At 42.3% G+C, this 27,116-nt stretch overlaps 4 protein-coding genes across 4 annotated transcripts; 1 reads left to right on the forward strand and 3 right to left on the reverse strand.

The window, feature by feature from the left end:
* Window positions 1-8,048: 8,048 nt before the first annotated feature.
* On the reverse strand, window positions 8,049-8,651 carry LOC124706490 (norbelladine synthase-like). Its single transcript, XM_047238154.1, has 2 exons — window positions 8,468-8,651; window positions 8,049-8,385 (listed from the first exon to the last, which is right to left on the reverse strand). The coding sequence occupies exons 1-2, from the start codon at window positions 8,649-8,651 to the stop codon at window positions 8,084-8,086; spliced, it is 486 nt and encodes a 161-aa protein (XP_047094110.1). The 3' UTR covers window positions 8,049-8,083.
* Window positions 8,652-10,441: 1,790 nt separating this feature from the next.
* LOC124705366 (60S ribosomal protein L21-2) lies at window positions 10,442-12,292 on the reverse strand. The gene is made up of 2 exons (XM_047237097.1): window positions 12,014-12,292; window positions 10,442-10,958 (listed from the first exon to the last, which is right to left on the reverse strand). The coding sequence occupies exons 1-2, from the start codon at window positions 12,248-12,250 to the stop codon at window positions 10,701-10,703; spliced, it is 495 nt and encodes a 164-aa protein (XP_047093053.1). The 5' UTR covers window positions 12,251-12,292; the 3' UTR covers window positions 10,442-10,700.
* Window positions 12,293-18,340: 6,048 nt separating this feature from the next.
* Window positions 18,341-22,924, forward strand: LOC124647452 (ketohexokinase-like). The gene is made up of 12 exons (XM_047187398.1): window positions 18,341-18,517; window positions 18,628-18,717; window positions 18,925-19,002; window positions 19,149-19,223; window positions 19,885-19,937; window positions 20,443-20,593; window positions 21,385-21,501; window positions 21,616-21,739; window positions 21,918-22,021; window positions 22,129-22,276; window positions 22,437-22,489; window positions 22,597-22,924. Exons 1-12 carry the CDS (start codon window positions 18,341-18,343, stop codon window positions 22,678-22,680), a joined length of 1,254 nt encoding a protein of 417 aa, XP_047043354.1. The 3' UTR covers window positions 22,681-22,924.
* Window positions 22,925-23,277: 353 nt separating this feature from the next.
* LOC124705370 lies at window positions 23,278-26,649 on the reverse strand. Its single transcript, XM_047237102.1, has 4 exons — window positions 26,443-26,649; window positions 25,585-26,264; window positions 25,051-25,137; window positions 23,278-24,945 (listed from the first exon to the last, which is right to left on the reverse strand). The coding sequence occupies exons 2-4, from the start codon at window positions 25,930-25,932 to the stop codon at window positions 23,593-23,595; spliced, it is 1,788 nt and encodes a 595-aa protein (XP_047093058.1). The 5' UTR covers window positions 25,933-26,264; window positions 26,443-26,649; the 3' UTR covers window positions 23,278-23,592.
* Between the last annotated feature and the right edge of the window lie 467 nt (window positions 26,650-27,116).

A 27,116-nucleotide genomic window follows, 5' to 3' on the forward strand; every position in this document is an offset into this window, starting at 1 on the left:
CTTGCTGGGCAGTGAATAGGATAGAAAAATAGTTCATAGCCATTAACTGTAGCTCCTTTTGTTCATGGCAATAAACACCATCCTCTCTCCTCAAAGAATGAATAAAGTTTTGCCTTTTGCGTTGCTTACACTTAGCTTGAAAGAAAGACGTGTTTCTATCACCATCTTTTAGCCACTGCACTCTTGACCGTTGTCTCATCATGATCTCCTCTCGAGCTAGCAATTCGACATGCGTTTCGGTAAGTCTCTTTCTTCCCTCGTTGGTCCTGAGAATAGAGTTCTACCTCGTATCTTCTCAAGTCTAGTCCTCAACCACTTCAGTTCAGCACGCACTGAACCAAATGAGTTGTAACTCCGAGTTGCGTAGTGCCATCTGCATATTCTGTAAAGCTTTGACAATATCCTGCATATTTTGTCCTGTGGAGACCCAAGATGATTTAACCAGCTGAGAGTATGAAGGGTCTCGGCGCCACATGTTTTCATATTTGAATTGATACCGCCCCTCTCCAACTCTAGCAGGGACACAGTCTCCAATTTTAATTAATAATGCACAATGGTCAGATTCAGCGAGCTGAATATGAGTGACCGAACTTGTTCCAAAACGATCCAAGAACTTCTCATCTGCGAGTGCTCTATCCAGCCTTACCTTCACATTATTGTCGCCCTCTTGTCGATTATCCCAAGTATATGGCAAACCCGAATATCCGAGATCAGTAAAATTGCAATATTCTGTTGCCTCTCTGAACCCAGCAATCTGCCACTCCTCCCGCTCATTTCTCCCGAAATATTCTTCTGCTGTGAGCACTTCATTGAAATCTCCTGCACAAATCCAAGGTAGGTTGGATGAGTGTCGAAGAAACTTTAGTAGCTGCCATGACTCATTTCTTAGTTGTCGCTTCGGTTCACCATAAAACCCGGTAAATCTCCAATCGTCGCCTCCTGAGTCATCGCTAATCCACACATCAATGCACGACTTGTTGTAACCTTTTAGTCGTACTTTGAACAAGTTTTTTTTCTTCGCTTACGAAAGCTAGAATTGATCGCCCGCACCCGCATAAAGCACCAACAAGGCATCGGGCACAGTCCCGAGGAAAAAGAATCGGTCACCTCAAGCAAAAAGAATTTTTTTATTGGTCAGCTTTGGGAACTCACCACGCGAGTATGTGACTTGTTTTTGCAGATTAAATAGGAGGACGCGGATAAAAAAAGATTCTGGAGTGTACATGAAATAAAATGGAGCTTCTGTGCGTAAAACAAATACCAGATTCGTCGGCCGTGTACTACGAGCATGACACACTATTACAAACTCGATATCCGATAAAAGTAAATCATCACATCGGAATAAAAGCTTCGACAGTTTTGCTACGTTGACCTCGTTCACCCGTCGCGGATCTGCCACATCAGCTGCGCCGACTACTACTCCTCTATATGGATCAAGCCATCAAGTTCATCAGCGACGAACATCCGATAGAAAAATATCAGGTGCTATATTTCCAATTAATTTCTATTTGAAAATTTTCTTTGGCCAAATATTTTTGGCTCGTGCTATTATTTGCGCCCGAGCTTGCGCACTACAATATAATTGCAGATTGAAACAAAGGTTCGACTACTCTGCTCGGACGACCGTGCCTGCCGTCGCGCACTCGTCATACTCGGGGGCTCGCATGTCGGACCTAACATCGCGGATTCGATATATTCGGGTGCTCACTAGACGCGGATCCGCCATATCAACTATGTCTTCTTCATCGGTCAGGCCAGCCAGACGCCGCGCATCTACATCAACTATTTTTGGTCGCGCAACTATTTCGATTGCGTCCGTCACATAGTTCATCTTCTGGCCGCACAACTACCTCTACTGCATCCGTCACGCGACCTGCTTCCATATTGGCCTCGTCGCAGCCGAGCTAATGGCTTCATCGCCTATGGTTATCAATGGATTTATCTTCTATGGCTATATAATATTGACCCGATGCATTCTCGGGTCGGTGGCTTCACCGTCTATGGTTATCAATGGATTTATCTTCTAAGGCTATATAAATATTAACCGGTGCATTCTCGGGTAAGTGGATTCATCGTCTATGAACTTCAATGAATATCATCGTCTATGAACTTCAATGTATATCATCTTATATAATATTGAGCTTGGGGGCTACTCCTACCGGAAGCGCTGTCCGCACAATAAAAATATGGAATCTCGTTGATATAGAAGAAGAACGGTTCCGAAGGTTCTAACAATCCAGCTCTTCGGCTTCTCTCGAAGCTTGCACCGTTTTGAAGACCCGATAGATTTAAAAGTATCGAATGATGGAATAATTTCAAGACTTCGACATCAACATCAAGTTCTTCAAGTAGTACAACTTGAGTCTACGCACGGTTGCAAGTACCCGTCCATAGACTCGCGGGCTACTCCCATCGGGAGCGCTGGTCGTGCACCTGATAAAGAATAAGTTCGACTCTACATCAAGCACAAGATTCAACAGAAGATCAAGACATTTGGACAATGATAACTTTAGTCCCTGCCCGAAGCTTCACTTCGGCCGGACACTCGGGGGCTACTGATGTGGGTATTACCCTTCGGGTACCCGACATTGCTATACCCGGTACAGATTATGAAGCTGGACCTACAAGGACTATCAACTTGGACTACAAGAAAGAAGACTCCAATACTAATTCTACTAGGACTCTTGTAAATCCTAGCTTGGTTGATATATAAAGCCAGGCATGGGCACCCCTTAGAAGATAGATTCGGAAACAAAAAACATAGACGCGATACGCCTAGACATCGCAACCCGCAGATTAGAACTAGACTAGATACAAAAACACCGCCAATGGCGCCCCCCTGTACACATATACTCATGTAGTGGATTGCTAGTAGGACGTAGGGATCCTCCACCGTGGGGACGTGAACCTGGCTACGTCGTGTGCCTTCTCGCTCCCGAAATCTCCATCATCGCCTTCCGTCAATCCTAAGCCCCTCAAGGTGGGCATTGCCGATGAGCCGCCTCGTCAATGGCGAGCAAAAAGAATCGGTCACCTCAAGCAAAAAAGGAATTCTTCATTGGTCAGCTTTGGGAAGTCACCACGCGAGTAAGTGACTTGTTTTTTGCAGTTAAATAGGAGGACGCGGATTTAAAAAAAAGATTCTAGAGTTTATAAGAAACAAAACGGAGCTTCCGTGCGTAAAACAAATACCAGATTCGCCGGCCGTGTACTACGAGAATGACACACTGTTATAAACTCAATATCTGATAAAAAAAAGTCATCAGATCGGAATAAAAGCTTCAACAGCTTTGCTACGTTGACCTCGTTCACCCGCCGCGGATCCTCCACATCAGCTGCGCCGATTGCTACTGCTCTACATGGATCAAGCCATCAAGTTCATCAGCAACGAACATCCGATACAAAAATATCAGGTGCTATATTTCCAATTAATTTATATTTGCAAAATTTCTTTGGCCAAATATTTTTGGCTCTTGCTATTATTTGCGCCCGAGCTTACGCACTATAATATAACTGCAGATCGAGGGCTCGCCTATTGCGGATCCGACATCGCAGACTCGATATATTCGGGTGCTCACTAGTCGCGGATCTGCCATATCAACTACGTCTTCTTCATCGGTCACGCCGGCCAGGCGCCGCGCGTCTACATCAACTATTTCTGGTCGCGCAACTATTTCGATTGCGTCCACCACAGCGTTCATCTTCTGACCGCACAACTACCTCGACTGCATTCGCCACGCGACCTGCTTCCATGTTGGTCTCGTCGCAGCCGAGCTAATGGCTTCATCGCCTATGTTTATCAATGAATTTATCTTCTATGGCTATATAATATTGACCCGATGCATTCTTGGGTCGGTGGCTTCATCGTCTATGGTTATCAATGGATTTATCTTTTATGGCTATATAAATATTGACCTGATGCATTCTCGGGTCAGTGGATTCATCGCTATGAACTTCAATGGATATCATCTTATATAATATTGACCCGGTACACTTCCGGGAGCGCTGGAATTACTCGAGGGCTTCTCGAAGATTTTCGATTATTGCGTTTACTCTAATTGGGAGCGCTGGAATTCAAGCAACTATGAAGAAATATTCGGCTATTACAGCTATCACTTCCATCGGGAGCGCTGGTTTACAAAGAAAAACATCGTGCATACGATGGTCATTTTGGAAATTACCCGGCAATACTCGGTGGCTGCAAGGTTTATTACAATCTTCGTCAAGAGCCTCAGGGAACATGCGAGCGCTATAATTGACGAAGATCTTCATCGGTTACTATTTCTCCCATCGGGAGCTCTGGCTTATCAACATATTGCAGCTTACCCTTCAATACTCGGGGGCTGCGAGGTCTATTACGGTTTTTCGTCAAGAGCCTTAGGGAACATGCGAGTGCTATAATTGACGAATATTTTCTTACAAAAATGTTTTCACCAAAGCCTCATGGAACATGCGAGTGCTGCCATTGGGTAAACAATGTAAATATGAAAGGCTCACGTCGGTGCACCGTGTTACGAATCCGAATAGGGGCATAGTTCCCTCGTTGACTCGAGGGCTGCTGCCGACATAATTCAAAACACATGCAGCAAAGTATGTTGCGATTACTACGGGTCTATTAGGTCTGCAACGTGAACTGATCACTTACAACTTGTTGATGACCACCATACAAACAAGTACGTGACTCAGTAAGATGGAATGAGTTCGTCGGGCCTACAGTGCATCCTATGTTCGGGTGTTGCCACGGACCAATCATCGACTCCATCATCGAGTCCTCCGGGACATCATCCAAATCATCGACTCCTCCTGGACATCATCCAAATCATCGACTCCTTCGGGACATCATCCAAATCATCGACTCCTCCGGGACATGATCCAAATCATCGACTCCTCCGGGACATCATCAAAATCATCGACTCGTCCGTGACATCATCGAAATCATCAACTCCTCTCTGACATCGTCAAAATCATCGCCATCATCGAAAGCATCCAAATGTTCTCGAAACTCGAAGAAATCTACGGTATTCGACTTAGCATTTTTTACACTCTATACATGACTACTTCATATTCATCTACAGGCTCAGGGGCTACTCCCATCGGGAGCGCAGGCCGCGCAATAAAAAGTTGGAGTCTCGTTGATAAGGAGAAGAATGGTCCCGAAGGTTCTAACAATCCAGCTCTTCGGCTTCTCTCGAAGCTTGCACCATTTTGAAGACCCGATAGATTTAAAAGTATCGAATGATGGAATAATTCGAAGACTTTGACATCAACATCAAGCTCTTCAAGTAGTACAACTTAAGTCTACACACGGTTGCAAGCACCTATCCATAGAATCGGGGGCTACTCTCATCGAGAGCGCTGGTCGTGCACCTAATAAAGAATAACTTCGACTCTACATCAAGCACAAGATTCAACAGAAGATCAAGGCATTTGGACAATGACAACTTTAGTCCCTGCCCGAAGCTTCACTTCGGCCAGACACTCGGGGGCTACTGATGTGTGGTACAGATTATAAAGCTGGACCTACAAGGACTATCAACTTGGACTACAAGAAAGAAGACTCCAATACGAATTCGACTAGGACTCTTGTAAACCCTAGCCTGGTTGATATATAAAGCCAGGCAGGGGCACCCCTTAGAAGATAAATTCAGAAACAGAAAAAATAGTTGCGATACGCCTAGACATCGCAATCCGCAAATTAGAACTATACTAGATACAACAACTCCGCCAATGGCGGGCCCCCTGTCCACATATATTCATATAGTGGATTGCTAACAGGACGTAGTGATCCTCCACCGCGGGGACGTGAACCTGGGTACGTCGTGTGCCTTCTCGCTCCTGGAATCTCCATCGTCACTTTCCGTCAACCCTAAGCCCCTCATGGTGGGCATTGCCGAGGAGCCGCCTCGTCAATAGTAAATATCAGCTGGCTATACGAATTAAATATTATATTTTTATTGAGTTGGAAGAAAGAGAGGACGAGAGAGAAGATAAACCGGCTCTTAGCTAAGAGCCAGCTACTAGACAATTTGTGAGAGTTTGAGATGGATCATCTATTGATAAAGTATTAAATTTTTATATCTACTTATTATACATATTAGCTATAAGATTGATTATAGATGACATGACAATGTGATATAGCCAGCAGTTTGCTCTACTATTCATTTTTTGCTTAAGTCGCCTTACCGCGGCTCAGGGGACTTTGAACTACTGAAATTTAGGTCTTAACTTATAAGACCCAGGAAAGTATTAATAAAGGTAGTTGTGGTACCGAAACTGCAAACGGAGACCGAGCTACATGTAATCCTTTATTTTTTAAAATTTGGAATCATAGTTTTAAGTTTCAAAAAAGTCTAGAAAAAAAATCCTGGATGTAGACAATGATGAAATTACAAACGTGCAAAATCTCAATATGAAATTTTTTTGTATTGCGGACTACACAAAAATGAAAAAATCTGATAGGTTTTATAGTTTTGAAATATGCACTATTCACTTATACACATTTGTCATTTTTTGTGTAGCCTAAAGTATTTAGAATTTTACATTGAAATTTTGCATGTTTGTAGATTTCATCATTGGCTAGATGGGCTACATCTAGGATGTTTTTTCAGAATTTTTTGAAACTTTTAAATATAATTTCCGATTTTTTAAAAATAAAAAACTAAATGTAGCTCGGCCTCTATTTGTCCACTCTCGTTGTTGTACATTCTAGTAGGTAAATTACTATCTGAACTATGGAACACAGCTGCTTTATGCAAATACCCTTTGTGCCTTCTACGGATCAGGGGACTTTAAACTACGCTCTATAGCCTGAAAGAACATAGTTCATAATTAATATATCAAAATATATTCAGTGTATTTCTCCATCAGTTTTGATATTTGCACAAATACTGATCACGGTTTATAGACAATACCCAACAAATATAAGTTGGAAGAAAACCTTAGAAATATTGGAGGACTGCAATAGTATTTTTCTTTGAACAAAGAGAAATTCCTTGCTTGCACTAAGGTTCAGAGAAAAAATTCTAACCGTTACATATAGAACATAAAGATTAGGACCCAATCTTTTATAGAACTTCATATTCTTCTTATTCCGTAACACACATGTTCAAAAAAAATTAAAGAGAAATGGAAACCTTGCACCAATAGATCAATAAGAATTAGAAAATACCAAATTTCACAGCAAAGTAGGTATTATTGTAGGTAATTTTCCCCCTATTATTTATTCATAGCACACTAATTTACAGCTCCATCTGATTCTCCTTAAATAGTACACACAGTGATATTAGTTGGAATTTTCATCAAACACCTTGTAAGTACACACAAAAACGGATTTTCGCAAATAAACATGTGATTATCTAGGTACATTTAAGAGAAAGAACCTGATGGTCTCAGTTTTTTTGTCCAAGCTTGTGCTTCTTGAGTATTGTCACATGGACTTCTGTAAGCGCAGGAGACTTTCAAACTTTTCCTTTTCCATTTCTTAAATGGAGTCATGGTTTTATTCTCCGTGAGAACTCTGACATGTCACACAATCATTATTGCCCTCTCCCACCATACCTATGGAATACGGCTACTTTATCGACCGTATCAGACTGACCTCGTAAGTCGCTGCCACGACTCGAGGGACTTTGGACTACTGGAATTTAAGGTCTTGACTATAAGACCTGGGCACTATTAATAAAAGTAGTTGTGGTATATTCCAGTAAAGTTAACTTACTATCTATGTAATACAACTACTTTATCTTTATGCAGATATCCTTTGTGCCGCGTACGGCTCAGGGGATTTTGAACTCGCTCTATAGCCTGAAAGGACGTAATTCGTGATGAATATATCGAAATATATTACTCCTCCATCAGTTCTGATATTTGCATAAAATTTTCGGTACATTCAATTGAATAAAAAGTTTGAATTCTTGTAGAGTTAACTTACACCACACTATCCGAATTAGCGTGTTCCAACATTTGTCTGAGAGAGCTTGTCTGATCTGATTCTCAAATTCGCTTCACAAAGTATGAATGCATTTTGAACCACGCATTTATTTCACATGAAAGTACAGATACATTTTGCTGCAAGGTAGCAATTTCAAGAACTACTGTGAGCCATCTTCTCCATCTTGATATAGCCTGACAAAGATTCAGCCACTGCAGCCAAAATTGCAGTACTGACCATAGCTTCAAGCTCGGGATGGCCATCATCGATCTCATACTCAATAGTTGATCTTATCACCGAAGACGTGAGCCCTTTCCCAATGATCTCACACCTGACCATGTAGTAGAGGAACCCGAGCTTCATAATGTCTCCGTCGATTGACTCTGCTTCCTTGATGTAGTTTTCATTGTCAACTTTGGTAAGTTTCTCCGTGTAGGTCTCTAGCCCAGGAATGCCTAGCAAGAAGCAAACTGTTATTGCATATAAATATACATCCACCAGCTTGAGTAGTATTCAATATTGGTCTCAGAATCTCACCTGGAGCAAATGTCAGCCGCCAAATTGTGCCGACATCACCATCTCCACTGGCGAGCTCAGCCTTTGCGAAGATGTGCGGAAGCAATTCAGGCACCAACTCTCCCACACGAAGCGTGCCATATACTTCCCATAGCTCAGAGGCTGGGACATCAGTCTCGAACTCATGACTCTGGCTTCCCTTCATCGCCCTTCCTTGGCCGCACTGGCCACCAACAAGCTGGAGCAGCTCAGGGTGTGAATATGTACAACTGAAAAGCTCTCTATATATTGTCAACACGTACGATTTCTATCCTTACATGGAATCTCAACTATTGAGATGCTACGGCATGTCGCACCAATAAGGAAGCACCTATTTTTGCTTGGAATTATACTATTGTCTCTGTCTATAAAAGGATATCGAAAGTCTGTCTAAATTTGAATGTCTCTAGATGCTTTTCAGTCTAAATTTGAACCTCCGATATCCTTTTATGGACGGATGGAGTACTGAAAGTTTAACATATGCCTAGACCAGCTGACGAAGTGATTCCCCTAAATGTCTTTAATTTCTCGTTTAAATTTTTTTTATTGAGAGTCGACAGACACGTCTGATTTGTTACATTTTATATACCATTGTTTGCCGAATACAGGTTCATTAGCATGAAATCGTTTGTATGATGATGTGATCCTCGCCTGCTGCCGTCTCAAAAAATAAAAAGATCCCCATCATAAGAAGCCGGCTGCCCTTTATGTATCTTATTACCCCGGAAGACTGCAATTTTTTTTGTCTTGTAGCCTCTTGAATATTGAATACGAAGTTAAGTAACGCTAGTGGTCAGTACATGGATTAGCATGGGCGTGTTAACTGAATATTATATACTCCCCCGTTTCTAGATATAAGGTGTATAGTTTTTTGCACGAAAATTAAGAAATACACGTAGAGAGAAAACTACACAAGGTTTTGGGCACGGAGTACTAAAGAAGATTCTAAGTCATTTGTAGTATTTAGATCTAGTTCAGCATATAACTCGGTTGAACAAACAATAATTTCAAGCGATGGCATTGATCTATTTGAAAATATAACTATGAATTTTGAATCTATGTTCACCATTAGTTTGTATCACTACTGATCCATTTGAAAACAATTATTTCTACTCGTCCCTAAGAAAGAGGGGTCCAAATTGTTCTCTCGCTTCCTCCCAATAAGTATGATCAACACCATCGAAGACTGTTGCCAAAATGATTGGCTCTGGAGTCTGGACTTGCTCCTCCTATGAATGACCTTCTGTCTCATTCACCAAGTGCTTTCATTATGAAAGAAGCATCCACGATACATTCTTAACTTCGCCAAGCAGGTTGAACTCACCAACAAACCAACCTTTCTTCTCAAAATTAACATCAAGGTGTTTCCTTGATTGGCTGGGGTTATCTCCTAAACCTTATACAGCAGTGTACAATTCTATCCAAGTCCAAGAACATGGGGATGCCTTGCATTGCACCTCAACTTCGGGGTGCTTCTCAACGGATGCCTGGTAGGCTAATCTGGCATGGGAGAGGCCTTCGCTGGGGTGACCCCTTTCACCGCTTATCTTTGTCTTTGCGAGGTGTGGTTCTTGCATTGAAAGTGAGATGTGACAACACATAACACTTGATAGCAGACTAGTCGCAGCATCAAATTAATCTCGAGGATGGTTGGTTGGCAGAGAACCTGCTAAAGCAACATCTTTTTTTTTGTTACAGGGAGAGAATGGCTTAAGAGTGACAACTTTTCTTGAGCACCCTCTGCTTACATTGTTGTTACAGAGCAACGGCAGGTCAGTTCCACTTTCTCTCAGCCGCCTCTCGACAAGGCCAGAAATAACAATTTGTGATATGAGCCAACAATTGAACAACGTGCATGGAAGCAATACAAAAGATATGATGCAACTAATGCACAAGCAGAATGCACTACAAGTAAATAGATCAGTCAGATAGCTGACAGCACCGAAAGCCAGCAACTCATCACAGTAACTCACTAGTACAGAAAGAGCATCTTTTAAGGTTCGCAATGTAACTATAGTTCAACAGAGCACATCATCATCATTCTTAAGGAAATAGCACAGTATAGCATTTCTGCAAAACTCAGGATAGAGACCTACACCGGAGAATCTTCTTGACAGGAATTAAGACCCAGACTACTGCTCAGAGAGCAAATCCTACTCACAAGAGCAACATGGATATTGATCGAACTGGCATGCAGGCAGATAGATCAAACATCCTAGTAACCACCCTTGAGATCATTGACCACATCGTAGGGAATGGGAGTGACCGTCTCAATCGTAGTACCCTCGACCATGAAGCCGGGTTTGGGGCCCAGCGGCTGCCTCTTGGTGCTGATAACCTCACCACGTGCCTTGGCCTCTGCCTTGAGTTTGTCGTTCTGGGCAATCCTCAGGCGGAACTCCTCAGCGCACCTGGATGGCTGCACATGTTCGACACGGACATGGATTCTTTTCTTGATAATGCGGTTTCCAACCTGACATAAATGGACCAGTAAATACATTAGTTCTGAACTTCACTGCATAAAGCAAGTTTTTGGTTCACTTTGATTGAACTACAGAACGCAATATAAACATAAGATATAAAGGAAAGACTGAAAACATTTCAAGCTCGATCCAAAAGAACAGATTTTCTAATGCAGTTACTATTAAATCAAAGAATTAAACTATTTTTATTGGCAAATAACTGACGGTTTATTTGGAATGATAAACAATTTGGAATATGTATACCTTTATATAATTATACTAAGTATATGAACTAGAAATCGAACTAACTACGACAGTAGTACATCAGACACGAGATAACAGGCTCTGAAGTCAAATATATAGGACCATAGAGAATTCGTATGCAAAGCGTGGTACCAATCTTAATTGTGCCAACAAGCAAATGTCTGACTATCAGTAGTCTTATCAGCCAGCTTGTAAGGTAGTATTGAACACTACACAAGCTTATCCATGTAAAGCCGATTTAGCAATATGGTGCATGCAGTAGATGTTTCAACAGTTTCAAAGCACACAGGCAGTCAATCAATGAAGCCTAGTATTGTACAAATACATCAATAGAGAATATTAAACTGGTTACATCCTAATTTACTTGTTATATGCAATGAAAGCAACTAAACATTTTGAGAGAATGTACAAGAAATACTGTGATCTTATATTAGTGACACACGTCCTCTACAAACCTCCCGGTTAAAACTTGACCTTACTAAAATGTAACAAAATCAGCCAAAATTTCATCCGCGCAGATACTGCCACCACAAATCATCTAATCAATACTTCGGATCTACGCAGCTGATGAGGAATCTACTAATGAGAGGCGATAAAGTCCTATTACGGCTACTACGAAATCAAAAGCGCACTTGCAAAGATCAATCAAACGCAAGTCGCAACGATTCTACAAATGGGAGTCAGCTCAACCGCGTCATCATTCTGAAGCAAGCTCCTCCCGATCATGGACCTTCAGTCGCAAGGAACCAAGGCAGTGGTACAAGCACAACCAGGAGGGCAGAAAGGGGGGATCGATCTTTACCTGCTTGTTGATCTCGACGCCGATGGCGCGCTTGGTGACGTTCCACACGCGTCCGGTACGGCCGTGGTAGAACTTGTGCGGCATGCCCTTGTGTACGGCGCCGTTCACCTTGACGTCGACGTGCTCCCCGACCTTGTAGGTGCGCAGGTAGGTAGTGAGCGGGATGTAACCCTTCTTCCTGAACCCGCGCGCGAACAGGTCGCGCGTCCGCGACCGCAGACCATGGCCGGCCGGCATCCTGCTTTGCTTCGCGCGTCGGCGGCGGCGGGAGTAGGGCGGACGGTGTGGGGGAAGCTAGGGTTTGGTGGGTTTGGGCATGGTTGTACTTTATAGGTCCAGCGTGGGAGGATTTGGGTGCTACTGGGCTGGGCTGGGCTTGTATGAGAGTTTCTCGGCCCATTTTAGATATAGGAGAATGATAAGGGAAAACCCCATTCGCTGAATTGATTTCTTGTTCGCTAAAAAAAACATAATTGCCGTCATTTTTTGAACTCTCAAATCTGAAGCACCTTTTTTTTTTGGAAAATTTCATTCTAAAAATACGGAGCTCTCGATAATTTCAATTATTGAACTTTTTCAAATACATCCAAATTTAGAAGCACCGTCAAAAAATATATCCAAATTTAGAAAAAAACGACATTCTTTAATGGATGGAGTACAATATTATTTCTGTGTAAGTACAATATTCCATCAAGTCATCAGCATTTTGTTTTAAGTTGGTTCCTTTGCAAAAAAACACTATAACGCTGTAGTCTTTTTCTTATCATGTTTCTAGAAAAGATAATATGAACATGAAAAGTAAGTAAAAATAGAATTTATAAAAACAAGATGATTTTCGTATGACAGAAACTTCCACCTCGGTCCTCGTCCTGCTTCCATTCTTTAATTAAAATATTAAACTTCCTCTGGTTCAAAATATTTGTCCAAAAATAGATATAAACATGTTTTAGTGTGTAGATATATCTATTTTTAGGTAATTATTTTGAACCGGAGGGAGTATAATAAATAGAGACACCCAAGTATATAAAAGGAGTCAAGTTTCTTTTATTACAAGGTTTAGAGTGGTTGGCATTTTTAATAACCGTTCATCCACCTCGATCTAATGGTGGTAAATAGACGGAACCAATCTGACGGAACCAAAAATGTGGGACCGGAACCTTAGATATATTTCACGAAAATTATAAAAAATAAGCGTCCTTTTGATCGGCCGAAACCTCCGATGAAACAACACGAATCTTAAAGCAATTGACTATATCCACTCTCCCTGTTCATCATCTTGTATTTTTTTGAACTGGCCCCTCTTCATCATCTGTGGTAGTCTGGTTCCGACGGAATCCTCTCTCCGGCGATCAGTCACTCTCCACCAGCCAGCTCACATTGTAATTCCAATCTTGCGGGCGAGCGACCCTATCGATGAACTCTCGATGACCGACGCGGCTGTCTCCCACATGGCTGTCGTCGCGGAACCACGAAGTCGTGCGCCTGCGCTAGGCGAGGAAGGACGAGGGGCGTCGGGATTGCCGGGATCGGGGCTATATCCAGGATCGGCGGCGGGGAACCTGGGTGGTGCTACTTCATCTCGATTCCCCAATTCCCGGACCTCTGCGCTCCGTGCCCATGACGTGTTCGACGGAAGGCTCGCCTGAGCAGCGGAAGTCAGGGGAGGCAGGGATATAGTTGGTGAAGCGCGACGGGCGGCAGGAGGCTCTCCACTTCGCCAAGATCATGTCACGGCTCAAGAAGCTCAGCTACGGCCTCAGCCAGGAGCACGGCGACCCTGTCCTCATCAGAATGTCTGCGCCGGCCTAACGCTGGCCTTACAGGTCTAGCTTGTATTTACACACGCTAAGAAAATGCTAATTCGACAAACAAGATTTTGCTTCGTCTTCAATGAATTGACTAGTGGCTACTACGTACTTACTACTAGACCAGATCAGATTTCGTGATAAAATTACTAATTAAGTGGTGTTTACTCGCACAATGATAACTCTACCTTGGGTGGTTGCTTGATGTTTCAGAGAGGGACGCTAGCAGGTACTTCCAAGTCTGCCAGGACCAAGATGGGGCAGAACATGACGTCAGTGCATAATAGGCTCTCTTTGCTTGACAGCAACAATAGCTGCAGAGGTTGACACATTGATGATTATGATGATTTTAAGCTGATGGTGAGAGGCTTAGTAGAACGAAATCATCTGATCTCCCGTTAGTTGGGTTGGAAACAACTAGTTCTTGAGTTTGAATTGTTCCTCCAATAATCCAAAAGTTAACTTTCTTAGTTCTTAATTCATTGTTGTTCCTAGCAGCTATGGTGGAGTTTATGAAGAAGCTTGCTAGGATGGATATGGATATGAGGGTCGAAGAGAAGCATTCATTTTCAGTTCGTTTTTAAGAATACAATTGGTGCAAGAAGGGCATCATGAAGAATCCTTTCTTCAGTTGAGCAAAATATGACAGTTGGTGAGCTAGCTGGATGATAATGTGTACAGAAAAAAAAATTGAGGATGAACTAGGGATGATTTGCGATGAATTATTGTCAATCATCGCTATTCAATGCATTTCGTGGGCCAATACGGTTGAAGATGCTGTAGTCTTTTATAAAATGTGTATGTAAGGTTCATGAGTACAGCTCTTTCTACCGCAACCGTCGTGCAGTACTTTCTCACATTGGTCTATTTTCCGATCATTGAATTGAGAGTATTGATTGTTTTACAATGTGTGCTGTGAAGCTGGAACTTAGTCCACTAGCACGTGTACTGAAAATCATTGGTTCTGGTGTCCATTGGATGTCAAGAAATGGAAGGAGTACCTGATTGTCTCATCTTATTACTATACCAGTTATGCCCTATGTCGAAAAGACTCTCGTTAAGTTTATTTTTAGGCTCTCTAGCACCCTTTCCCCTTTTATTGTAAGAGCGGAGCCTGTGACATAACACTTCTAAATTGTCTGGCACGTTCTTCTTGGAGAGCTAAGGAAGGTTACCTCAAAATATCTTACTGCAGTTATATCAAAGTGGTACTGATAACTTGCCAGTAGATTTGGTGTCTATGCATAGCACAACAAAGCAAGACAGGTTTAGCCTGAATTTTCAACTGTATATCTTGCTCTAATTTCTACGGCAAAGAACGGGGATAATGTTGAATGGCTGTTTATTAGGCTTTAATCTTTACTCTTGTATCTTTGCTCAGGCCAGGAAGAACTACTAATATTATAGTAGAAATAATACAGAATCGATCCCCTACTAATCAAACAGTCCAGAATGACTTAGCCTAATCTGGATTATCAAATATTAGATCTAAAAGAATAACCAGTAACCAGGTCCCATGTTTTGCGCAAACCAGGCAGAAAGTTAGATTGGTCAGCTACATCCTTGGGGCGCCTGACTGCTGTAACCTTAGCGCACCAGCTATGCATGAGAAAACAATCAAGATCTCAGTTACTCCCTCCGTCCACAAATAAGTGGACGCGCGCGGTTTCCAAGAGACCTTAATTTTTTTGTAAAAAAAATCCTCATTCTTTCAATCAATCTGCTCATTAATTAAAAAGATGCTTTGATTTAAGCGCTAATAAATGTTGTGCATGCTAGTAACCAATAAAACAACATTGAGAAACCAAAAAATGATTAATGGGGTTGAAATCAAGGCATGCACTAGGGGTCTAAACGTAAAAAATATACCAAGATGTCTAGATGTACACTTATTTGTGGATTTCTTAGAAAGTTAGATGTGCACTTATTTGTGGACGGAGGGAGTATGCGTGAGCTGATCGAGCATGGTGCTCACTTAGGCGCACAGCGGATGCTCCTGGTGGTCGTACATGGTGGCGCAGCCTGCCGCCGATGCCCAGTTTCTCGCCGGCGATCCCATGAAGGAGGGAGGGGGCTGTGACGGAGAGGATGGGGAGGTGACTCTCCAGCGATCCCCGCAACGGGGGAGGGGCGGCGGCGGACGCTCGTGAGTCATCAAGAGTATCATGGCCTTCTAGTTTTATCAATCACGGTACAAGCATCGTGGCCTTCTTTTCATAGGCTAAGGACGAGGAGTTTCTTTTATCGGATTTTGATATGACGAATTGACTTCTAAAACGATCGTTTAGAACTGTTGAAGCATTATAGAAGTTACACAAAAATTATTACCAATTTAATCAACGGTCACGAAAAATTAAATTAGACGGAACCTAGATTCGATTAGACGGAACCAAGGTTCCGTGCCAATCACCGTAAAAGAGCTCTTCTTTTATTGGACGTGATGCAAACAATGCGGCGACTAGGTGTGCCAAAGAAGTTCTAGGCACTTTAGATTTTATTCGCTTTGATGTAATACCTGGATTTCTCACTGATTTAATTCAGTATGAATGTAACCACTATCTCGCATAATATAGTAGTAATTACGATATAAAAAATGAAAGCTAGAGAATAACTCTTGTAACCAAATAGTTGTTTGCACTAATTCTCTTCATTCTTTGCTTTACAAAACAGAAAATCTCACTTTATTTTTCTAAAACTAACTCTAGATATAGTTATTGAAATAAGCATAATTATTTTTAATAAACACAAGTTTCTCCAGATCATATTCCATGAATCAGAAATAATCTGATTTGTATCATCAACACACCGTAAAATGAACGCACCTTTCGGGTCTAGATGTGGGATGAGTCAGCAAGATGTCGGATGAGTCAACCAACTTGATTATCCACTTTTGATGCTATAAATCTCCATTGAAATGAGCCATTTCATAACTGAATAAAACGAGGAGCTGAAGATTCTGGGGATGCTTTTGCGTAATAAGAAGAGTCAACATATATATTTTTGTAGGGGGGCTAAGCTGAGTTGGGTTGTGAAGCTCTATTTGAGCTTCACAACCTGGCCAGGAGCCCTTATTTGTATGAGATGGGCTTAGCTCTGTCCAATGGCCCGACCTAACAAACACTATCTCATATGGTAAAAGTGGGATGATGACAGATTTTCTGGGTTGCCTCACCCTACCAAACACGCCCTAGTGTTAAAAACATTAGAGAGAGGGGGTTCTCACTATCTCGCTAAACAAAACGTGCGATGCATTCATGCCACTTATGTACATATCATTTCATATGTAAAGTCTGCTGCAAAAACATCTACTCCCTCTATATCGCAGATTCCATCTAAACGTGTATTATTATACAAGTATATGTAAATCTAAACAAATCCGTGACATCTAATTGGGTACCGAAGGAGTATTTGGGTTTATCGTAAGCTCTTCTAAAGTTTATTTTGAAGAAAACACCAAATATCCCCTTTTGATCTTATATGTTTTCTTTATCTAATTTGCTAAAACAACTTTGTGAGAAGATAGGATAGGATGTGGAGATGCACACGGACATTTTATTTTGATTTTTTAAAGATTTTAAATATATTGAAAATGCATTTCAAATAAAATGAGGATATGCATCTAGAGCCAAAACACCGGCGTTCGATGTTCGGAAATCCATCTTTTGATCTTGAGTGCTTATGCTCCTTTTATAAAAAAATAATTTAAAATGTCAAATCAAGAAAGTAATTTCCCATGTATAACTCCATACTCTATGTGCGCACCTAATGTTTCGCTGAAAATCGATATTTTTTTGTTCACTGTTTAAGAAAAGGCAGCAATCTTACTTTTGCACCACATTTTTTTATAAGCTGCGTCAAAAGCGAAAACTCAAAATGGAGGGTCAAGCTACATGTAGCCATTTATTTTCAAACACTTATAATTGGCTAACTTTGAAACTTTGAAAGAAAAAAATGTACAATAAAATTCTAGAGTTAGCCAATGATGGGTTGTATGTACATGAGTTATGGTCAACAAACAACAGCAGATATATATTTTCAACACAAAGGCTCCATCAAACGAGAGAAAGAAACATATATTCTTCATAGATATAGAATGAATGTGCTCCATATGGTAACTGGGTTCACGAGTTACGGTCAACAAACAATACGTGCTCATGGTCAAAGTTTCATAACTATCTTATCCCACACAAATCGTTTGCCTGAAGGCTCAAGGATACCGGCTCACGTTCATTTCTCACTCCTAGCGCTCGAGCAAAACTTAAACTCCGATCATTCGAACAGCTCGAGCGGCCATGGAACCTGTGATCGCAAGCTGAATCCCACACGCACACAAGGGAACAAACCACTTTCCCAAGTATACTCGGCAGTGCACCATGACAAAAATCCGAGGCAAGCTTGGACCCATCACCTCACCAGCTGCTAAAGTCCGCCCACTTCCGCGACGCCGCAACCATCTTGGTCCCGGCTCTCGCTCAGTCGCTCTCCGTCCACATCCCGCCGGCGGCCAGCCCGTGGCCCCACCATGCAGCTCCTCCACTACTCGCCGACCCCGTACCCTCCCATCCTATCCGCGCCGCCCCGCCGCCGCGGATTCCTCTGCTCCTCCGTACCTAACGTTGCCCGTGGTGGCGGTGCCAGCACGCCCGCCGCGGCGCCGCGCGGTGCCCCCGTCTCCGCCCTCGCCGCAAACTGCGTCGTGGTGCGATACTTCACCTCATACACTAACCACCTCACTCCTCACTGACCAGTGCTCATGTGCTTTGCTCGTTTTCCTGGCCTGATCGATCGGTCGTGAGTTGCTTTTTGCAGCTGGGGTGCGGGCTGGTGACGCTGGACTACCTGGCCACCGTGGACGCGTACCCGCGGCCCGACGACAAGATCCGCAGCGGAGAACTGCAGGTAACCATGTCCTTCTTTTTACTCGGTAACCATGTAGTCCTTGATCAAGAAGCTAGAAACAGGGAACACCAGACAGTGCCCCATTTGCAGAGTAGCACCACGAAATTTGGGCCGGTTCCCCCTTTGTATGAGCTGAATTAGTGAATTTGCGGCATATTTTGCAGTGACCATTTGCTTTGCTCCCTGCTGGTTTCTTGGTGTGCACAGATATCGGGCGGCGGGAATGCCGGGAACGCGCTGACGGGCGCTGCTCGTCTGGGCCTCAACACGAGGCTCATCTCAAAGGTCCGTAGTTGCTCGACCTGCTGTTGTGGTGGCGCATCGACTGATTTGACACTATGAGTATTCCATTAAGATGGGAAAACTTTGCTGAACTTTCCTCAACTGATGTTCCACGAGACGCGTTTCGCTCACTTAAGATGTCTTTTCAGGTGGCTAGCGATGAAATCGGAGGAACTGTTCTTTTGGAACTCCAGGAAGCTGGAATCGATGTGTCGCATGTTATAGTAAGGCTTTGGGCCATGAATAATACTTTCTGCATCTTTGGCGATCATGTGCATTGCATGCAAGTAAGGATGCAGTCATAGGCACAACAACTATTCCCACGAAAGAAACATTAAGATTGGTAGCATTGTGTTTTCGGGGCCCATATATCTGTGGCTGCCGCCAGGAAGATAGCAACTTCCCCTTTCAGAACCATTGAATTTATGTCTGAACAGTGAAAGTTAACTGAAATACTGACCTGGGTACTACTAACAGGAATAGAAAACAGCGGTAAGGCCAGCTCAATAATATTTCTAGTAATATAATATGTGCAGAATATCTCTAATACTTCCTCTGTTCAGATTTAATTGACTTTAATCAAAAAGTTATTTATTCATTAGTCTTGTCTCCCTCACGTTGATTAAATCGGAACGGAGGGAGTACTTAGTATAGATGGCTTGTTCTTGTGTTCAACAAAATAAAATGCATATCGTGAATTGCATCTCTTAAACCACCTTCTTGGTAAGTTTTGTCTGAGATATTACGTCAACATTAACAAATGAGTTTTCGCAAACAAAAAGCATTAACAGATGAGAGATGAATGTGAATTCCATAGTAAAATATCCTATTGGACTATCCTTCGTCTTTTACAACTCATATTATTTCTCGCATTCTGCTTTGCAGATCGCTGATGGTGGAAACACAACATTTGTCTATGTCATTATTGATAAGAAAACGTGAGAGTATATCTTCTCTTTATCATCACTATTTAAAGCCAACTACTAGCACTTAGCTTCATGTTCATGTAGTTACATATAGGTACGTTAAGCAGTCAAGAAAGCCACAGCTTGCATACCTGAGTGGATTTGCTGGTCATTTGTCTACTCTGTGTCAGTACATGTAGACAAATTTATTGAAGAATAGTTTCCTATTTATCTTAATTCCATCGCTAGTGAAAGGCCTCCACAGAGTTCGTTTTGTTGTTCGCAGATACTGCATATTTAAATCAGACAACAGGAATATATGCAGTTAAGAAAATACATGGAAATTATTTTCTGCCCATCACCTGACACTATGCATAACAAATTATCCTGTTGTATCCACATTTCATTATTTTACTGGCTTCTGAATCAGTTTCAACGTGGCTGAAGCTGTTGATCTTCATTTCCAGGATTATGGGACTGATTGAACTTTTGCAATTTACTTTGTCATATATACTTATATAACTTTCTACATTTGTAGTAAAACTCGTACATGCATAATCACGGCAGGCTCCCCTCCAATGGTTCCTAATGATTTATCAATGTCAAATCTGTCAGCTGCACTGCAAGATGTAAACTTGTTATACCTAGATGGATATTCACATGAAATGGCACTGGCTGTTGCTAAGCAGGTAAGTTCATTATTCAAGTTGCTGCAACAATAATTCACTGATACTATATAAGTATAATATATGTCTTTTTAAACCGAAACAAATAATATATGTCTTTTTAAATCTTCAAAAGTCCAAGTGCATCCCTATTAGGAAATTAATTGTTTAAAGTAAAAAAGTTCATGTTTCCTCTGTAAACTAGTTGTTTGGCTCACTTTTCCCAAACAGCTTCCATTTTCTGAAAAACATCTTTCAAGCTAACTATACCCCTTAACTATCATATCTTGAGCACTATACCGCCTGCCCAGATTCTGTAACGCTAAAAAGTTTCAGAAAGTCTGAAAAATAATTCCTGTATGTAGGCTGTGATGTAAGGTTATGCACACCGTCATTTTGTTTAATAATGTGACCATTGATGACTTCAGGAAAAAAAGTGACATAATTACTTTTATTTTGCACATATTGCAAATTGTTATATTTTGGAACAAGAAAACACACCCACATACTTCATCCCTCAACTTACATGTATGATTTTCTTTCAGTTCTTTTAGAAACTTCTGGCACGATGTTATCTTTGCAGAACTGGCCCAGAGGTAAGTTCTTCGAGATATGGTAGTTTAGGGGTTTAAATGACCCCAAAAAAGTATGTGGGGAAAAGATGAACCGAGCACTGGACTTTTTTCTTCCTCTTAAAAAGATTGAAAATAAAATTCTGTAGATGACTAGTGTTTTACAGTGGAGCTATATAAAACCTGTATAAAGAAACAAATACTAGTTTAGTATGTTGCATGATAAATACCAGAAGTGTACAGGCTGATCTGATGAAGATTCCAATACTGGTTGATGCGGAACCAGAAAGAACAAAGGCTGAACTCGAAAGTTTGCTTGGCCTAGCGAGTTACATTGTCTGTTCGGGGAAATTTCCAGAGGTATTGTGAGGTTATGATAGCACATGAATATTTGCTTTTTCTTTCAGCTGTATACTTTTAGTACACTTTCATTCGTTTTTTCACGCTAATTTCAGTGGTGTCTTCTTTTTAAAGAAATGGACATCCATCTCATGCATTCCCTCGGCACTAGTAGAGATCCTTGTGCAATATCCTCATGTGAGATTCATGATTGCAACCCTTGGAGAAAATGGATGCATGATGCTTGAGAGGAGCGAAGGTGATCAGTATTGAACCTTGTGTCTCGATGCAATATTCCTTGTGTTCACTTCTCAGTTTTATGCGTTCTCTTTATAAGATAGACACCAGGAAAGATCTACATGATTTGTAAATGCTGTCTTTGAGATCTCAAGCTCAGTTTTATATACTTTTTGGCCATCTGGTACGTGCTTGAACAGGCAATAGTTCTGAAATAGATGCAGCAGATATAGAGAATGTTGCCGAGTCCTTGAGGCTGAAAGTGCTTAAAGATGACAACCTGCCAACTTGTGTATCATCCAAGGTATGGAAATTTGACAATATCAATGTTTTTTACTGACTCTTTTGTGTGATCGAAATTCTTGTGAAATTTACTAACTGGTATTCCAATTTTCAATTTTATCATTTTAGTTCATGGGACTCTCTTCAAGAGGGCATGGTACTGTTACTAGTACTATATTTGGAAGATTGCTCATAGGAACAGCAGAAAAAATTCCTAGCCCAGAGCTTGTTGACACCACTGGTTGTGGGGACGCGTTTATAGGAGCAGTACTTTATGGTGAGAGGCATATTAACCTATTCCAGATTGCGTATTTTATTCATTATTTTTTGCCAAATGAGCACGAAGATTGCAGTGAATAAATGCCAGTAATTTTTGCTTATCAAACATACAGTGACTATCGAAGTTTTACTGTTTCTTCTCTATTGATTCTTAATAGGACTATCCAGGGATATGTCACCCGAGAAGATGCTGCCTTTCGCCTGCCAAGTGGTAATAATCCATCTGCTATGTAAACGCCACGAAAGACAGTAATAGTAGTTGTATTCTTTCGATGATCCTAACTGAGATGTACACTGAGCTTTCTGTTAATGTTGCAGGCGGCCATAAAATGCAGAGCGATCGGTGCGCGCACCGGCCTACCATGGCAATCTGATACACGCTTGTCTAAATACTTGTGTTAGGCATTCTGAAAATTGTGTGGAAAAGAAATAAAGGTTTAGAGAAATGCACCATGTCCTCAGCTGTTGCTTAGGAGTCCATGGGACTGAAACATGGTGAGCGTCGGTGATAAAGTTTCGTATTAAATGTAGAAAGTATGCATCCAGAGGTACTCTTTGAGTGAATAAAATCAGCGAGCGATGCAGTGTTGTCAGGGAAGGCAGTATTTCCCCACAATTTAAGCTTGTTCCTGTGCAAGTGCAATGTACATGCCATCAGGGAGACTCCAAATCAGCCTAGTGCATAAACCAAACCAAACCAAACCAAACCAAACCAGAATGCACCCCATGGAATCCCGTCCAGTCAGCCACGCACCGCCAATCCATCTTTAGAAGCAATCCCAGCCAACGCGCCTCAAACGGCCATCAAAGGTTATTGGCCACGCCAAACTGAAATTTGCGCCCAGCCACGTGACCAAACATAACCACGCCATACCTTGAGCACAGACTAACAACACAAACTTCACTCCTCGAGGAAGATCTTTCAAGAGGTACTTTTCTAAACAATATTATCAAGCACAACCAAATGCCTCACAAAATCAGCAGGCAATCAACAAGATGTAACATAAAGATGCAATTTTGGCACTAGAATATGGCCCATATAAATATGCTCAACAGCTAGGGAATTGTAATTCTACTCTTCTACAAAGCGATAAGGCGATAACTGCTACAAGCATCTAAGGCCTAACATAAGGCCTATGCGACTGATAGATAAACAATAACTCATCAAACATAATATTTCTACGACAGAACCTAGATGCTGTACAAGGAACATCTTCACCTCTCCTGGGAAGGAAACCTACGGACCAGCTGGTCCATCACCGGTTTTATTGTCCACAAGATTCTTAAAATGCTAAGCCCGTGAGACTGCACTGCTTAAGTCCAATCTTCGAGCTCAAAGTCAAATATAAGGCCCGTGGAATCCAACCCTGAAGATTCCCTGTGATGAGCAGCTTCTGCCAATAACTCGTCTGCAGGGGGGCTTACGAAACCACCATCGAGATGAGCTTCATGTGGACCAAGACTGCTGTCGTAATTCAGATGGTACAAAGTTTGTGTTGTTTGCACAGGAGTATTTGCCTGAATATCAGCACCAGTCATGTCACTAGGCAACCCATGCCCATTAGAAGTCATCAGGTTTAAGGTTGACGCAACAGACTCAGCACCAGTCATGTCACTAGGCAACCCATGCCCATTAGAAGTCATCAGGTTTAAGGTTGACGCAACAGACTCCCTGTGAAGACCCTCCTCCCTTTGGTTTGCACCAGCATCCAGAGGTTGGGAGGAAGTCCTCACAGGCTGCTGAAACTCTGCAGTACTTGAATTGTATTCAGAATCATCTAATACCCCCATTTCGGATGCCACACTAGCAAGTATGTCTTGCCAGCTCTGTGTGGAAACATCCACTACTTGCTCTGGTAGGAACTGTGTTCTCTGAGTCATAAGCGAGGTGCACCGTGGAAGTTGTGCTCCTATACCATGCACTCCATTCGAGGTAACCTGACAAGAAGGTGCCAGCTGACCTTGTACTATTGGTGCACTGAGAGATCTCTGAGGGGCATTTTTATGAACAGCACCACCGAAAGCATTAGTTCTTTGTATAGCTTGAACTTGCTGAGATACATGTGGAGTATTAGTTCTTGGTATAGCTTCAACTGGCTGGGATACATGTGGCAATGCCTTGTTCATCAAGGGCCGGATACTGGTTGAAGCAGTAGAACCAAATAGGTTAGCATTTCGGATAGTGTGGCCTGGAGAGACTGTCCCTACTCTTTTGAAACTTCCACGTGAATGAGTGTTCTGAGAGGTGCTGATATTGCTAGTCATTCTCCTCGCCCTTGTTTCAAGGGATCCTCTTTGTGTACTTATAGTTCGTTCTACATTCAGTGAGACTCTAACTGAAGTGTGCCTTGGTCGGTTTTGGTTCATAACATTAAGAGGGGTTCCTTTGGCAAAAGAAGAACCACTAATATTTGATAGTAAAGGTAGTTCTGATTGTGCAACTGAGACTTGACACTGTATATCCTGATGTCTGGGTGATGGCATTGTTGGGCACACGGCATTCTGGCGATGTTCTGGATGAGACGCTGGCAGACTTTTGCACTTGAATGCTTGCCTCAGCAGTTTCCACCTTGATTCCTTATCCGTTGCATGGCAATGATCATCAAGCGAGACACCTTGACCCCAAGAATTACATGGAGCTGGAGCATCACATACAAAACAGTGACACTGCAATTTTAAAATAAAATGAAAAGAATTAAAATATATATCGTCTCTGCTAGATTTCATTGTATCATATCACAAACATCATCATGTAGTTAACGTGCTACTTACCATGCCACAATGCTTCGCATGAAAAGTAGTATTGAAGGGCAAGTTAGAACATAAATGGCGCGAATGAGGGAAGTCCCTGCATGCTACCTGCAGAAGAATTGAAAATCGTTCAGGTAAATAGTAGAGGAATGCTACTACAGCCTACATGCAAATTGTAATAATCATCGCCGACTTTAACATGAATTAAAGCCGTCATTATTTTTGACAATACAAACAAGCAGACAAGGGTTAATATATGGTAGTTAGGCAAACTACTTCCATGTTTCAAGTACAATAATGCATCCTTCCTTTTGTAGTATCTTAATCAAAAAAGCAAGTTCTACAGCAGTGAATACTAAATTAACATAAGCTCTCTAAACAATATCTGTAACGCGATCCAAATCCGCACATGGATATCAAACAAAATCAGCACAGCATGGTCATACACGGTAGAAAGCATTTCATCTCTTTGCATTCCCTCCAATATAACAATGTACTGTTTCTATGGTACGCACAAAACACATTGCTATGGATGAAGTGGAAGAAAACAAATACCGGTCCTTTTCCCCCGACTATCTGCAATTCATCCGAGCTGCTATCTCCCCCATCCCCCTTCTCCTCTCGGACTGTAATCACCTTATCAGGGTCACCATCGAGAACCACACAATCTTCATCATCATCGTCATCATCCTCAGCGCAAACACCGGGCTTGGCCGTCTTGTGCGGCGGCACGGGTGGCGCGGACAACTCGCCCATCACCATGAGATCAGAGAAATCATCCACATTTATCTCATCAGCCTCATCATTCAACAACTTCCCAAGCCAGTCGTCAAGCGGCTTCCTGGCCATGGGAACGTCCTCCTCGTCGGAGCTGATCTCCACAACTTCCCCCGCCGACCCCATTCAAGCAGCAGAGCCCTAACACAGCCGTGGCCCAGGGTCCGGGCCCAGATTGACAAGCCTAAAACGACCCCTGAAGAGTCAAGAAACCCTTGCCAAGACAATTTTAGGCGGTGAAAGAGGAACCCAGGTTATCGTCGACCTCCACGGATCCGGAACAAAATATGGTTCCCAAGAAACGCGTCCAGGAGCACGTCTAGCTCGTCAAAAATGAAATCTTGGGATTCTTGGCTCGATCGACAGCGCCGCCGCCGCCCTCAAGGGTTTGGTACCTCGGAGAAGGGGAAATTTCGGGAGCGATTGGGGGTGAGGAAAGTGCCTGCAAGCTGTAGAACCTGGAGAAAAAAAGCACATAAAATTAGAATCGGAAAGATCGCCAGCGGAAGCCCAGCCAAGAAGCCCTACAAATGCTTTGATAGCTCGATTTGCATAGCACAAACGCGCAGGAAAAGAAATAGAGAAGAGAGGGTGAAAATGGTGAAAGGGAACAGCAGGAGATGGAGAAGAGCTAACCTTGAAGCAGCCTTCTCTCCTCGATGGAGAAGAGGAGGTACAGTACGGAGGAAGAACAAAGCAGAGGCAAAGCAACTGCTCCTCGCGTACAGAAATCTCGCAAGGGATTCGGCTTTTTACTTCTCTCTCTATAGAGTCTAGGCTAGAAGCTGGATGTTTTTTCTTCTTTTTATCAGCGGAGATGGATATATTTATTGTTACATCGTATTGCCGATATTCCAGTGGGCCATAAAAATGGGGAATTGGGGATGATGAGGTCATGTCGTGGGAGGGAGGGTAGCGGGTTGGAGGATTGGATCCGGTTGGCGGTTGGGATGCACTTCGCTTGACTTTGACCGCCCGACTCCAATGTCCCAAGCTTGGTTAGCCGCATGGGGCAACCGAACCTCTCGAACAAACGAAAGGCCTACCCGCCAATTCCATCTAAAAAATGCACAAGGAGTGGTATGTTCGGCTGATTTTATGGGATCTGGTTGGTTTTTATGTTCGTTGGTGTTATTTTAGATCAGTCTCTTCCAATTTACGGTTGTCATCTTTGACGACGGTTATTTCTTTGGTGTGTTAGTCTTCTGAAGGTTTAGCACGACAACTTTCTATTTGTCTACTACAACAAGTTTTGCCTGGCTTCGCTGATGGAGCGGCGAGGCGGCGCGCCTTTAGCTTGCGTCAGTATC

This window comes from Lolium rigidum, chromosome 4 (assembly GCF_022539505.1).
Source record: "Lolium rigidum isolate FL_2022 chromosome 4, APGP_CSIRO_Lrig_0.1, whole genome shotgun sequence".
In the NCBI taxonomy this organism is placed as follows: domain Eukaryota; kingdom Viridiplantae; phylum Streptophyta; class Magnoliopsida; order Poales; family Poaceae; genus Lolium; species Lolium rigidum.